Raw genomic sequence first — 15,913 nt, 5'->3', positions numbered from 1 at the left:
TGTGTAGAAAAAAAAAGAGGGGGGACACGAAGATGGATAACCTGGATGACGCATCCGACACTGGTGGTAACTTACTAGTACTATAGAACTACCATTGTCACTCAACATTAAAGTGCTCATGGGGGCCAACAAAAATTGAATTGATCAGAGCGCAAGTTGTAGATCCACATTGCCAGCTTGCAGAAACCGATATTTAGCTAAAGCACTGTTTACAACAGGTGCTACAAAAGGAGACACCTTGAAAGTAGTAGGAAGCCCTCACGCTTTGACAATATACGCTGATTTCGAGCAGACTCATGCACACCATTTACCATAGCAAGAACACACTTTCAAAGTTGTCACGCATTTCCTGTAACTTATTTCATAATAAGGTTACAAAACATGCCTGAGTGGGTCTCGTAAATGTTATACTTGTTGCGTGTCGTACCTGGACTAGCGTTTTGCATGGCTGGTGTGTAGGCGCCGGCACAAATTTCCTTTCGGTGGTAGCATCGTTATTGGTTGAGAGAGGCAGTGGATAAAGTCGTTGGGGGACGCGGAAACATCCACATTAGAACTGCACGTACTCATGCGGAAGGCTATTTTCCGAAACGCAGTTGTGTGATAGGAGGGCAAGATATCTGTTGTGTCTTCGTCCTGTTCGTTGTCCATATACGTTTTGTTGATCAAGGTGGCTGACACGACTAGTGACGGTTAATCTCTGACCTCCATACGTAGCGCAAAGCAAAATCTTTGCCGTCTGGAAACAGCAAAAGTCAAGGAAATGTAACGCGAAATGTTATTGAGTGCACGTTACAGGCAACATGTAATTAAGTTGCACTTACTCATTTTCGAAATAAATTGATACAGTAATTAATTAATCTGAATTACGGAAGCTTAGTTATTCGTAATTAATTACTTCACGGGTCTAGCCGCAGGTTCCAGAACCTTCCTTCCACTGCTTGGTGGAAAGTTGAGGTGCTGTTGCTGGATGCCTGCTCTTTCGGGAAATAAACTGCACATGTGATTTATACACACGCTACTTTACCTGGCCTTATAACTAGGGAGCGACTTTTTCGGGTTAAATGCCTTTCTCGGATTCGGGGGGTTAAAATCGGGCGCTATTTTTAAATCTAATTCGGGAAGAAATCGGCGATAATTGTGCCTTCGGGTGTTTTTTTTTTCTCTCCTCTTGTCTGTTAAGCCCTTTCCAAACTTTTTTGGTGTGTGACCTACCAGCGCTAATTTCTGAAGGCATAGACAGTGCTGACACAAATGGGTGTGTTGCTGGGAACGCAAGTGACCCATCCTTACACGTGTTACGTGTGACGAACTTTGTTCGTCTTCACTGGAAACGTCACGGAATTCGGGAGAAATCGGGTTTAACCCGAATTGGTCGGACGTCAGTTCGGGGGGAGGGGGGGATAATGGGGCGGAATCCGGTTTAACGGGAAAAAGTCACGCCCTTCTAATAATATGTAATTTTTACAAGCATTCATTTTAGAGTTAACTGGCAAGTGGAGAGACAACGATATCAACCTCAAGAATTGCACCAGTTAGTGAAAAAAAGAAGACGTTAAAAATATTAATATAGAAATGCTTTCAGTCAGGCGAGCGTCAAACATTTTTCGCAGTACAATTAAGGAATGTACGAGATCGATTGATTCATGTGTGATACTCGTACTTGTGTTGGCCATCTATCCTTGGTATATACGCAGGGCAGTACTACACTTCTGCTCGCTACTGCTCAAAGTCCACATTCATTCATGGGTGTTGGTGAAACAGTTTCGCATGCGCAGAACAATTCAACACTCTAGACCCTCGCCAACAAGCCAGAAAAAAAGAAAAGAATAAATGGTGAGCGAGTTCGTGTTTTTCGTTGCCAAAAGCTTTTCAAACAACCTGTCATACGTTTATCATTCGTTCCCATCTTTCTACTTGTGCACAGCTTGTGTGTCGAACTGTCGATGTAAATCGGGGCGAATCAGGGATGTGTTCAGTATGTCGTCTTCGAAGCGGCTACAAACTCTGTGGGTAGAAATGCCCGGAAAAAAGGAATTTAAAAAAAGAAAAATGCTGTTCCCCGTAATAAGCGCCGCGAGTCTTTCAGAATTTGTTCCCTTCAAGAGTTGGCAACACTTCCGTTTCAGATTGTGCTTACTCGGTATAAGTTACTTATTGAGCCACGGAGTGGATCCCGATGCAGCAAATTGTTTCGCATCGACGCGCAAATCGACAGAAATGCGACATCGTTGCGCAGCGCCTAACCTCGTTGGGACATAATAAAGCCCCAGGGACATAACGGGATCTCCCATCGTACTCGAACTGTGGTTTAATGAGGACCCTCGGGGCAAAACTGCAACCGAGCTCTTCAAGTAGTGTGCATTGGTCCACGAAAGTGGAAGCCCTCCAGGGTCCTCCAGGTTTACGAGTTGAGGGGGATTTTGTTGTTGCAGTGTGTAGGATTATGTTGCATGACTTGCGTTTCGCTGTCAAGGGGCCGTTATACACCAACTCGAGTAAAAGACCTGGTTTGTTAAGTGGACCTGGTCGTGTGGGAGGGGTTCATGCGATGAAATTTCGGGGAAGCGTAATTGAGCGCAGCGTTTTCTGTTTAGGAGTTCTTTTCTGGGAATATTTACCCGTTATTTTATGAGTACTAATAAGGACAAAAGGGGCATTTCGCTTCTGAATATGCGAGTAATAGAGTTCTCAAATTATTTCGCTGCACCGCGTTTTCAGATACGCGTCATGGCGGCACCGATATTCTTTTATACGACAAATAAATGTTCCATCTGGTTTTCTGCTTCCGTACAGAACGATTTGCTGTTTTCCCTCGCACAGATGTACTTCGTCTCTGGAATTGTCCAGTACAGTTTGATCTTCGCTATGCTCGCATTCGTCAATTTCAAACGAAGCCGAACCAAACTTAACGAGCTCCGTACACACGTTACCCTCGTTCCCAGCGACATTCCATTGTGGGCCGCTAAAGTTGTCGTCTTGGAGTTCTACAGTATGTGTCATACAACGTTCAGCAGCAAATTCCGTCAGCTGCTGCTGCGTGGGCCACCTCTGTTTAGTGTAAAAGCGGAACGACTGTTACGGCGATCGACCTGCATCGAAAGAAACAGTTACGTAAACAACGAGAATTGGCCCAGGCAGATCACAATAGACCATTTCAGAAAATCCCAGTGCTCCTTGCGCACGCATTGCATCCTGGACGCTTACTGAGTTGGGGGAACGAAGAATAATCCTTCACGTTTCGCTGACCTTGACACGTCGTGGACAATGGACCGGTAGGGGAGAAATCGAAACAGTTTGGAGGCCACCCGTTTCTTTCGTATTATTAGTAAGCTCCCACTGTTCAAAGCGGCGCTAAGCACCCTGGGATTTTCTGAAGTCGTCTAATGGCAGGATCGGCTCGCCGTTGATGGCAAAAAAAAAAAAAAAAAAAAAATAATAATAATAACGGACGGATGGAGGATAGAGGATGAAGGGTGGTGAGATCACAATTAGGGATGACACAGACACCGTCAGCAGACAAATCAGAGAGCGTGGTTTCTGTCGTGCGCTCTCGTTGTGGCACGTAGAGCCGTTCGGGTTATCGAGCTCGCCCAAAAGGTCCCTGAAAGACACATTGGGTGACTCTTAGGATACTGGCGTCACTAAGTAATCGTTCTAATAATATTTTGGGTCTTTACGTCGCGATGCAACTGTGATCATGAGCGACGCCACAGTGGTCGGGTCTGTGGATTCATTTTGCCCACCTGAGGGTTCTTTAACGTGCGCCCAAATCTCGACACACCACATTTAACGTCCCTCGCGGAAGACGGCGTGTCTGAGCAACTTGTACCCTGCCACAAAGTTGACGCCGTCCTCGGCCGGGTTTGAACCCGCGATCTCGGGATTAGCAGATTAGCAGGCAGACACGAAGTAATCGTGACTTTTTGCGTCACTTTCAGGTGAAAATCTGAACTATGAACGGTGTCGATACACAGCCTGAACACTCGACTAGTTACATCAGCAGTTTAGCTTAAACAACGACATACTGGATCTTTGTTTTTTCTTCGTCGGTAATTTTTTAATGAAAAAGATACGAGCATACATGCTGTTTTCGCATTGAAATGTACGACTACTCGGACACCCTTTCGAATACTGCATGTAACTACTAGATTATTACCAGCTTCGGTGGATCATTCGGTAACGTATCGGTAACGTGTCCCCCTACTGATCCCAAGGGTGCGTGCTCGATCCCGGCCGAAAACGCCAGCAACTTGGTGGCAGGGTACAAGTTGCTTAGACACGCTGTTTTCCTTGAGGGGCGTTAAATACGGTGTTTTGCGTGTTGAGCTTTCGGCGTACTGTATAAAGAACCCTCAGGTGGGCAACAGAGACAACAAACCGTTGCTCATGACAGCGGTTGTCTGGCGACGTAACGCCACGAATTATTCTTCCTAAATGACTACTTATCTAAAACTCGCCAGCTCTTCAGTTGGGAGCAAAGGTGAGACAGCAGAATGAAATTCCCGAAACGCGGATTAAATATCCTGTCAGACCTTCGCCGTCAGAGGCTTATCTGTGTCGCAAAGCGGTTCATTTGGCCACCACACCAGGGCCCGTTTGCATAAAGCTATTTGAGATCGGTCTCACACTCCAATTCCATCTCGTGCTCTATTTTGCTGCCCTTGTTGTCAAGTCTAAATTTAATCTAATGACGTCCATTCGTTTCTCAACTTCACGTGCTAGTTCTAACGTCCCTTCTGCCCATTTTGGTTTCCGTTTCACCGTCATTGAACCGCTGAGATGGAGGCGACATAGTCGTTTGCAGCATGCAGAACAATAGAGGGCACAAAGCTTAGAGCTCATTTTATTGAACAGGATGACTTTACAATCTGGTGAAGTTGCTTAAATATCCGTTTGCAAGCCGCACTGCTGTTTCATCGACATATTCCATTGGGAGAGCCGATCTTGCCCGGCGCTGGGTGGGCTTGAGTGGGTTTGAGTGCATGCTCCCGGCGGGGCCACACGAGTTTGCTTCGTCAGTGAAATGCTAACACTCGTTCAAGGTGCGAAGGAAGTGCGCGCTGCGAATATAACGCGCTTGCTCAGGTTCCCGGGTTTGCTTTGACCACGTGAGTCCAAAACTTGCGCTCTTTCGAGCAACCGTTTGGCCCCAGCTCTGCCAATGGAATGCGCCAAAAAGCAGAGCTGTGCATGCCTTCCGCAGATGAATCGATGCTTTGCGATACAGCAATATTTGGCCTTATCTCCTATAGTTTGACGTGACTGACACTGACGGGCAAAACAGGACGACCGTTATAACTACCTCTGGGAGGTAAACAAGCAACGAGAATGGTTGTAGATGCAGCCCCTTCGAACATCGAGCTGTACGGAGCTCCTCTATCGTCATGGACAGTTGAGCCCATGACGTAATTTCCGCTCGTCAGTTGCCGATCTGAAGTTCGACCTCAGTCCTCGGTCTCATATCTGAGTCTTCACTTATTTGAGATCAAACTCACCGTGAGATTGCACTCAACTCAGTTTTGCTTTATGCAGACGGCCTCAGCACCTTGTCCAATCATCTCCATTGCTCCAAAGGACGTGCACTCCTGATGCGCACGGTTTCGGTTCACTTGCAGAACAAAATTCGGGGATGGATGTTTCAACGCACGTGCTCGTTTCAGGACAAAAAAAGAGAGAGGAAAAAAGGAATGTCTTTCAACGAGGATTGTCTCCCACACTCACTTTTGTCCGAACCCTCTAATTAAGAGTTATTTGGTTAAGTTTTGGGTAATTAGTCATCTAGTAGCTATAGGCTTTGTTAGAGAGGATGTCCGCCAGGCGGTATTTTATTTTCTTTATTTTTATTTATTTATTTCCACAAAATGGAGGAGGCGGGACAAAAGAGAGAGAGAGAGAAATACATGATGACGATGATATGGGGATGACTTCCGCTCATTGAGCAGAATGCTACCCCATTGCTATTGGGGAAAAATGAGAGGATGGTGATGAGGATGATGCTGACGACGCTGACAGGGTTTTAGAGAGAGTCGATCAGGCCGGTAGTTTGCAGGAATTTGATGAAGGGTCGCAAGACGGACATCTGCTTTCGTGTGTCCCGTGGTCCCAAAATGAGTCTGAGGTCAAGGGGTCGGCTGTCAATCCGCGCAAAGTCGTTTGCCAACAAGTGACGCGCCCTCCTATAAGTGACACATGCGATCACATGGGACAAGAAGCTATGCTGTATCTATGCTGTTCCCATGGCTTAAAAAACTCTAAGGAATAAAAACCCCCTGTATACGCGTTAACTTAGATCAATAAAAGCCGTCTAAACAACTGCAGCATCATCTTAGAGGATAGGGGCGCTAAAAAAAATACGCACGACGACGTAAAAACCACGTGCGCTTCCCCCCCCCCCCCTCCCTTTGTCCGTGCAAACGTGCGTCTTTGAACCTTCCGATAACAGGTCTCGAGTGGATAGTATGTTCTTCCCGTTCGTTCTACAGATAACGTCATGCTGCTCATCTATTTGCTCAGGTTGCAGTAAGAAAACTAAGAACGTTAGGACCTCTTCCGACTGCGTCAAAAGTCACTTTCCGTTTATAAAACACAACCTGTTATGGTTTCGAACGAGAAGTGAAGGAAAGCTCCAGCCCCGTTTCAGATTTGCCTCTTGCACGGATGGAACAATCTATTTCTGCCATCTGGTGGCATCAAAACATTCTTAAAGTAAAAAAAAAAAAGAAAAAGAAAAGAAACATTATTGCTGGACGCTTTGAAATGACGTATGGGCCGCCGGCGTTCGACTGTGAACGTTTACTCACCATTTCCGAAGTGAATGCAGTTTCACTCTCTGTACTTGAGCTTCGTGATTTCTAAGGAACTGTCCCTTGCACGCGTTTTTTTAAAGGTACTTCCTCCCCAAGTTACACAATGAAGAAGGAGTGAAGTGGATGGAAGCTCACACGACGCCAGTTTTGTACTTCGCGAAATGATGCCCAAATACCTTGCGTGGTGCTTCTGGTCTTTCGCCGTTTCTCTTACCACATTATAGGGCCGTTTTTGGAATCGAAAATGAAATCCCACAACACTGGAATCGGTGACGCTTCTGCTGCTCCGCGATATGTGCCGAAACGCAAGTAACGCGTTAGATGCGTGAACGGACCATTCTTGGTCAAGTATGTAAAAGCGTTTTGTCTCTAAGATACCCAAAGCATAAGGTAATAGTGGGTTAGGAAACACTTGAACCGCTTCGAGAACCGCTCGAGGTTTAGTTTGGCTTCCGTTCGATCGAGTGTCTGTAATTTCCGGTACCTGTCTAGGACAGCCCGTCCCTAGAGAAAAGATGCACGAAGACAACTGCCTGCTCTTGAGAAAAGACTACACGGAGGCCGTGTCGTCCTTTTTCTGTTTTGCTACCCAGGTTCAGGCTGTTGTCCTCATGGATCTCATCCACCTGCTTGCCTGCGTCTATGCCATCTTATGTCGAGAAAAGACCTCGCGTTTACATTTTACCAACGTCAGGACGTCAGGTACTGCAAAGTAGAATAAAAGATGGGTGGGCTTTCAGTTGATTCAGTTTAAAAGTGGAGGCAAACGGCCGTGTAGCAGCTGTAACGAGACAATGCATTTGCTGGGCCGCTTGGGTTGTCGACATCAGCAAAAAATTGGCTTATCTAAACCAGGGAAGGTTGCGCTTGTGAGACTTATGCACAAAAGAATCTTCCCCGACATATTACGAGTAAGGCTATATAAAAGGATTGTTGCTCAGCGGAGCAGAAATGGTTCGCGTTGAGGGCTCCCATTCTGCAGTCTGTTTCGTGTACACACTCTTGAACCTGCTCTTTTCTAAACCGTGCTGCATCGCGTGTGTGCGTCTTATACATGCTTGCGTATTGCATGATACAGTCATTGTGTGCGCCTGCATACTTACGTGGCTGGTAGAGTTTTCGGATTTTTCTTCTTAGTCTGGGAGGAGCATTGGGAGTGAAAGAAAAGAAAAAAAAAACCGAAAGAAAACAAGTCGTTCAGAGGAGGTCGAACGCAGTAGTTTACCTACGGTTCGTTGTTTACGCGTTATTTCCGAGTGATATCATTTTGCGAAACTGCGAGGCTATGATTTCGCCGCGTGGATCACAAACAGGTCAAGCGTAGACGTGCACGTTCGTTGTGTATCAAGAAGCGACGTAATCCGCTTCACAGCTGAAGTCCTATTAGCAGGTTTTTTGTAGATCGAAAGGGCTTTCACAATAACGGTTCAACGAAAAAAGAAAGGATTAGCCAGTCGACTGATTCCTTTGTTGTGGATTACATCACGTTGCGTGTCTCTAATTTCACACTTCTTTTATCGTACCGTTTTCATGGTAAAGGGCTTCAGATCTACTAAAACACGCTAATTGTGGCTTTCAGAGATAAGAAGATAAGCTGCAGGTCTCGAAAAAAAGACGTACCTAAACAGCCAGTCTTTAGTTTTCGTCACTGATTATCATCCCTCCATGGCTGCAGTACTTGAGCAAATGAAATCTTCGCCTCTCGAAGATAAAATACGTTCTGAGGCTTTACGGAGGGGAATCGTGGCAAATGCGTAGAGTAGCGAGCCTTTTCCGAGGCTGACATCTTTACATGCCATGTTCGTAGCTATGGTGAGCTCGTTTGCCTGGCAACCGCTGTTGACCTTTCATGGGTCAGAACCTGCTTTAGTCAGTACTTCGCTGGACGGTCGCTAGTGAGAACAGCGAAAGAAAATATCGGTCACGTTCTGTAACATGATGCCACGTGATGCCTGCGCACGAGACGGGCAGCCGGCTAATAGGGTTTATTCACATGACGTCATTCGTAGGAGACCGCCACTGTCGCTAGCAAGCAGAGCAAATCGTGCAACCCCCTACCCCCAAACCTCTCTTCCTGGAGACGAACGCTGCGGGTGTCCAGAACTTCATCGTAGAATCTGAGAATAATCATGACGACATATGACTAGTGAGCGCACAATTTTCACAAGTTACTTGGATGTTTCACGGGGGGAGAGGGCACAGCCTTCTTGCACCCCCTCTCGGTACGTCCATGCTCTGTCCCCATTCTTCGTCACACCGTGACGTACGCTCACGTGGTACGTGACATGCGCTGTTCGAAAGAGGGGACGTGGTCTCGCGTGCGTCGGGATCGCGCGCTTGCCGTCGGATTCCTTGGGCCAAACAGCAGGTGCGGCAGTAGCAGAGAAAGTGCTCTTTGTGAGCTTCAGCATACTCTGTATGGCATTTGATGACATTTATAATGTACATGCGTAGAGGTAAGCCCTCTCAGCCTTTACAGCGTATCCCCCTTATACAAGTATTGTGGCTATAAGGTGTGCTGCCGTGTCCTCGATTTTGCAACTGAGGAGAGAGTTGTCATTAAAAGTTTTATTTGAAATGTGAACTGATGTTTGATATTTGATTTGATATCTGATATTTGATGTGTTCAGCAGTGGCGGAACTATCCCACGAAATTGTGTCAGAGGCCTACTTCTCATTCCAATATATTTTCCGAATCTTCCTCGTGTATCTCTTTACTTTGCTACCCATTGTAGTGCAGCAGTTTTTCGTTGCACTTGCAGGTGGAGGAGGTGAAGGAAGGAACCGGGGAGGCCAACCTGCTGCCATGTGGGAGTGTGGGGCTGCTGTTGCCCATTTAATAGGCTGGGCAGGTGGGGGTGGCTGACATATAGGGGGCCATGGGCGATACGGCGGCTGTCACCCACAGCCCCGCACGGGAAGAGGCAGACGGGGCTGCCGACGTCCCCGGCCGGCCGCCCCACGAGCATTACAAGGGGCCCCCTCACCAGATTATGTTGGATCCCAGCATGGTGAGTATTTAGGAACTGGTGCACTATGTACATGTTTTGAAAGGGCCACAAGAACACGCCTCACAAAGGATACTTGTTGATGTTGGCTGCTTTTGAGGCGCCAACAATATGAGTCTTCTACATACAGGTTGGTCCACCAACCATGATAGAAATTCATAGTAAATAACGTAAGCAACGGAGAGGCATGTGGCCATGGGATTTTTTTTCTACAAGGAACATTTGCTACATATTGGTACCATATTTATTTAATTTCAGTTGGTGGAAATTTAGTTTCTTGAATTGAACTCTGATATTTCCCGAGTCAACCTAACGTTTCCTTTGCAGAAATGGGTTCCTCGTGGTGATTTTACTCAGTATACACCTGATAAGAGACGTAACACAACAACAATTGCTGAATAAAGTCACCAAAACTCCACGGAAATGAGTCCTTTGCTCTGCCAATTTTTCGTTTGAGCGCTCTAGGTTAAGCACCAAAGTGTGACAAAAGTAGAGATGCAAAATTTCCGGAAATTTTGGATCGCTAGAAAAAACAACAACGTTTTTTCCTTTTTTTCCTAGAAAAAAACGGAAACAAACGCGGTTACTGCTGAGTCGAAGCATTGCCGGCCAAGCCACAGCATACAATGAGCTAGAAACTTTAGTAGTGTTCACCCTCTAGGCATAAATGCAGAGCAGAGCATCCCTTGAGACTGCTGTCTACTCAGCGATAGGTAATTGGAACAACCCGTTCACTCCGACCAGAACTCTGACATTATGTGAACGCGATGGCGATCGCTTGGAGCAGCCAGACGGAGCTCTAAGTTGGTAGTTGTTGGCGGATTAGAGGCACCTAAGGCACTATTGGCGGGTTGGAACGCACCGAACACAAAAACTAACATTTTTGAATTTTGTCGCCTGGAAATTTTGGGCAATTTTTCCGGGGACGAGGAAAAAAACTTTTTTCCCACAAAAATTATGTTTTTTTTCCGGGGCTTCGCATCTCTAGACAAAAGGAGGTTACTTGGGTGCGTTATGTAGGCGCTCTGGAGTGCAGCTGTTTCAGACTCCACTCACTTAACGCGACACAAGCGCCACTCGCACACCAGAGAGTGAGAAACTCCGTGCCGCTTTTCGAGCTCCAGTTTCAAATGTGTACATGGAAGTAGACGACAAGCGCATGGGTGCTTGAGATTTTTCGTGAGGTACTTTTGTTGAGCGGCGGCAGGATGACCTTCGAAGCAAGCTTCGAAGTGTGGGCTTTGAAACAAATTACGGACTTGCTATGTTACCCAATGCCCCTATTTCAGTAAACTATAATATTTTTATAACTGTTATCGTGCTTTTTTATTAGTGGACAGCTTTTACACGGATATTGGCGGTTATTCGCGGGAAATGCAGTGCTCTAATGCAGACGTCTTCATGCCATGCACAGTAAACAGCTCTTATGAGGTCTGTTACAAATCCTCATCTTTTTCTTTTCATTCGCTGTTACAAGGAGAAGTCTTCACAACCACCGTCGTCTCTTCCAACGTTGCTATAGGTCCAAACTAAGCGAAAGCGTCCCCCCTCTGTGCACTGCATGAGCAGACAACCAGAAGCGGCATCAGCAAGCGAGCAGTGTAGTGCTCCAAAGTTGCTTTTCGCTGTTTAGTGGCTGCTCTGGGTTTGTCATACCCCTGATTTGAGTGCGCCAAAAGAGGTGTGCCAACTTCACGCACCCCTTCGCTTACCTTCCCCGCCTGCCAAAACGTCGGGTGACCTCATTTTTATAAGATAGCACTGATTCCCGCACTCACCACACATGTTTGTTCTGTAGGTTGGGATTCTAACCCTCTCCCCCTCATATGGCGTATCAATGTAACCTCCTTTCGTCACACTTTGGTGCTCAAACTAGAGCCGACAAAAAAGAGGCGGAGCCAAGGACTCATTTCCGCGGATTTTTGGCGCACTTATTTCTGCAATTGTCGTTGCATTAAGTGTGTTATCAGCACTATACTGAGTAAAATGACCACAAGGAACCCATTTCCGCAAGGAAAACGTTAGGTTGACTTGGGAACTTTCGGAGTTCAATTCAAGAAATTAAATTTCATCAATTGAAATCAAATAAAAATGGTATCAATATGTGGCAAATGTTGCTGGCAAAAAAAAGAAGCAGTCTTTTGCAGAGTTTTCTGGCAACATGTTCGAATCTAGCAGTCCGTATGTGCATATAATAACTTTAATGCAGCAAAAAAGTGTCAGACAATTGTGATATGATGTCACAACAGACATCACTCGAAATAGCAGTGCGCAGGTCGGTATAAAGGAGCATGGTAGCGTGGAAATTAGGATTAGAAGCCATGGGACACACATTTGCACAAAAGGTATGAGAGCATCAGGCAACCCTGGAGTGCAAGAGAGCTTTTAATCCTCAGATCAGAGAAGCTCCTTCTCTTGGCTTGCCAGTCTTTAGCTGCCCAATAGTAAACCACATGCTTTATTATCTTAGTTTTTGTTTTCTTTCTGTGACTGTATTTAGCGCCACCCATCTCTGTGTCTGAAGCAGAGCTGTCGCCTCGCTTCCTTCCATGCCAATAAAAGTTCCCTGCTGACCTGACATTGCAACATGCCATTAGGAGCAGGGAGAGATCGGCACCGCTGTGCACACCCTTGTAAACTAATTTTCTCAAGAAATGCACACTTTCCAAAGTAACTATTTCCCACGACAGTTCCTGAAGGTAGTATATGTTCATATCACGCAGTAAAAAGATACATGTTCGAGGGGCCTTCCATCCTCCTTTAACCTGCACTTTGCCTGCTGAGCTTCTTTAGCTTTGGATGCTTTTATTGTGTTTTGATGTGTTGGCACACCAAAAACTTGACCAAGGTTTGTGTTTCCACTATTGTTTTTGTGTGTACAGCGGTGCATTGTTAATATGGACGACTCAAAATATAAACAGTTTTTATGAGGACCAAACTTTTTTGGTGTATTTGTGTCTCGCTAATATGGATGGCGTTGTACATGTGAACAAATCGTGATTACTGCTTTCCTTCATCAACATTTCCTTTTGTTTTTCTCTAGTAATCGATAATATGGACAACTCACTTTATAAACAGTTTTTTTCGGGGACTAAAGTGTCCATAATAACGAGCCAGGAGTGTATATGTCACTTGCTCTGGTTGTGGTAATGCTGAAACTACTTTTAGTACTCGATCTCATCCTTTTTGATAACCACAATTTTTATAGTGAAACTACCAGAGTTTGAGATTCTCAGCTTCCGCCTCTACTATGTACTTAAATGCAGGCAAAGAGCGAGAAGAGCAAGTCAAACGAAGATGGAGAAGATGACATGGAGAGATGCCTTCGCTGGGCTCAAGACCTTTCCCATCTACTATGTGATAAAGAAGGAGTTCAGCTGTTCGAGACTTTCCTGGATCATGAAAGTGGTCAAAGAGGCAGCCTTTCATTTCTGCATGCATGCAATGGTCTGCGCTCATGCGAGGATCCTCACATCAAGCATGTAAGTAGAAGCCTTGCGTGTTCACTTTCACTTCTTGCTCAGCGGATGCTCTCTTTCAACTAGAGTTTATGGTCAGCCAAGCCTTTTATGGCAAGTGTTCATGCATACAAAGCAATGCAAAGACTTTGTACGCCAAAACATAGCTACATACATAATTTAGGGTTCACGGAGCAGAACTACCCACGGGTGCAACTAGGCTATACTGTGAGACTGCACTTAGTGTTGCACAACTTAACTGTCAGATATGTGGGATGCAGGGAGTGATACCCTACAACTATGAAAGTGAAAGTTGCTGACCAGTTTTTTGCGCTTCGAGGAGCCATGAAATCAGTTCACGATTGGCATAAATCTAATCTATTAAAAAAAAAAGAACATTCACTCCAAACATTCAAATTGACTTAAAATAAAGCAGCTCCCGTGGCATAGTGGTTAGGATGATCGCTTTCCATGCCGAGACTGGGAGGTGACACAGGTTTGAATCCTGTTACCGGCTGTGCTGTCTGAGGTTTTCCCTCGGTTTTCTGAAGACCCTCCAGACGAATGTCGACACAGTTCCCCTGAAGTCGGCACAGGACGCATACTAACCCCTCTGTCCCCCACTCCTTCCTGCTCTCCTCTCTCCACCTGTCCACGTCTGTACGCCGCTCATTGCCACAGTTGCTTTGAGGCGCTAACGCGGAATTAAAAAAAAAAGAACTTAAAATAACGTGTCTATCCATATCTGCTTCACAGCGCAACAACGTATCGTGGCAAATTTCAGCGAGTGTGTAGTACTACCTTTACGTGCACTCATCCACCGCATCAAGGGTTGCGGTTGTGGACAAGGGTGCATCAACGACATCCTCGTCATTGCCGTCACTTACCTTCTTTAGGTTGTTGGTGCAGAAGATGATGTTGATACTAGCACTGCTGAAGTGTCAAGCAGCGACATCATGTTTGTCTCTATCGTCGACGAATTTACGTCTTGGCCTCTACTAAACATGTCTGTCGCAGTAACATGATCGACATCCTCATTTGAAAGTGTGGTCAACAATTCAGTGTTTCTGATACTCAAATGCTGGTAGTCCAAGACACTCGTGACAGGACAGGACAGCGACAGGACAGACAGGCACTCTCGGTGGCGGCTCTCGGGCGTTGTTATAGCCTCGTGACCGCGATATTGACTTCATACGCGGCGTCGGCGGCAAATGGTTTTCGCTCCATTTATTGTTCAACTGATGGTGGTGGTTTGAGAGCTCAATTACTACGCTGTGAGATTGGAGTGTACGGCACGCATACGGCATACGACAGCATAAATAAATAAATATAAACAAAAGGATGTGCACGGTAAATTACACCACATTTTTATGGCTTCCCGTCTTACTACACTTTGCATTATAAGGGCGCTTTCGAGAACCAGTTCTTTCACAAACAGCCGTGTGCATCTCGTCGTTTATATATTAGTCTTGGATAGAAAAAAAGCGTATGTAGTAGAGATTTTTGGCGTACATGGTGCAGAAAATGATAGCAACGTGACATAATAATGACCAACAGCAAATGCTTCACGGGAACGCTGCACTAATGTAGGCGCTACACCTTCCGACTAGTCAGTGATGAGGATGGCGCGCACTAAACGAACACATTGTTCAAAATCATATGGCAGCTCTAAATCAGCACTGTGATCCGAGGCCAATGTGGAGAACGACTGGTACACACAAAGGTGTGCACTGCATTCGTTGTTCCTATTCAGAATGGGAACAGTCTGTGTGCTCTTTCTCAAGCATGCACTACGTTAGCATTTATTCATACCTTGTCATACTGACATTAGAGGCTATCATGTTTATTGAGACTCACTTTCCTATATAGTAGCAGATGACTGTTGACATTGGGATTGCCACAACACTTAACTGGATCCCTATATTAGTAACAGTGACCACCACAAAAAAGAGAGCACTAGAATTTTACTGAAATTCACCCAGTGATTCTGCAGCCATAAGGTGCTTATACAATATACCCTGCAGCGCTGTAGTGTGCTAAATCAAGATGCTTATACTGCACTATTACTGCCCGCTAATTAAATTTAAACTAGTATGTGAGAATGATACTGAAGTGAATAAATACATAAAGCAAATAGGGAACAACTTTCCTCCGCTCTTGCCTGAACATCTGCAGCATCACCAAAATAATATTGTGCAATTCTGGAGCCTGCTAATATACCCGCTGGAGTCGCAAAAGCGCTATCAGGCAACTAAAAGGAAAGTATCCAAGACTAATATATAAACGACGAGATGCACACGGCTGTTTGTGAAAGAACTGGTTCTCGAAAGCGCCCTTATAATGCAAAGTGTAGTAAGATGGGAAGCCATAAAAATGTGGTGAAATTTACCGTGCACGTCCTTTTGTTTATATTTATTTATTTATGCTGTCGTATGCCGTATGCGTGCCGTACACTCCAATCTCACAGCGTAGTAATTGAGCTCTCAAACCACCACCATCAGTTGAACAATAAATGGAGCGAAAACCATTTGCCGCCGACGCCGCGTATGAAGTCAATATCGCGGTCACGAGGCTATAACAACGCCCGAGAGCCGCCACCGAGAGCGCCTGTCTGTCCTGTCGCCCGCAGCGCCACCAC

The 15,913-nt window shown here is 45.7% G+C and overlaps 1 protein-coding gene across 2 annotated transcripts in view; it reads left to right on the top strand.

Moving 5' to 3' along the window:
* LOC135391455 (axin-2-like) overlaps nt 1-15,913 on the top strand; it is a 108,930-nt gene that overhangs the window by 9,703 nt on the left and 83,314 nt on the right. For both annotated transcript variants that reach the window (XM_064621713.1, XM_064621714.1), the window contains exons 2-3: nt 9,572-9,820; nt 13,084-13,299. In XM_064621713.1, coding sequence (XP_064477783.1) covers nt 9,689-9,820; nt 13,084-13,299 — 348 coding nt within the window. In that variant the 5' untranslated portion in view covers nt 9,572-9,688. The remainder of the gene's footprint in view (nt 1-9,571; nt 9,821-13,083; nt 13,300-15,913) is intronic.

The sequence above is a fragment of the Ornithodoros turicata genome, chromosome 4 (genome assembly GCF_037126465.1).
Source record: "Ornithodoros turicata isolate Travis chromosome 4, ASM3712646v1, whole genome shotgun sequence".
In the NCBI taxonomy this organism is placed as follows: domain Eukaryota; kingdom Metazoa; phylum Arthropoda; class Arachnida; order Ixodida; family Argasidae; genus Ornithodoros; species Ornithodoros turicata.
This window is presented reverse-complemented; position numbering and strand designations above follow the sequence as displayed.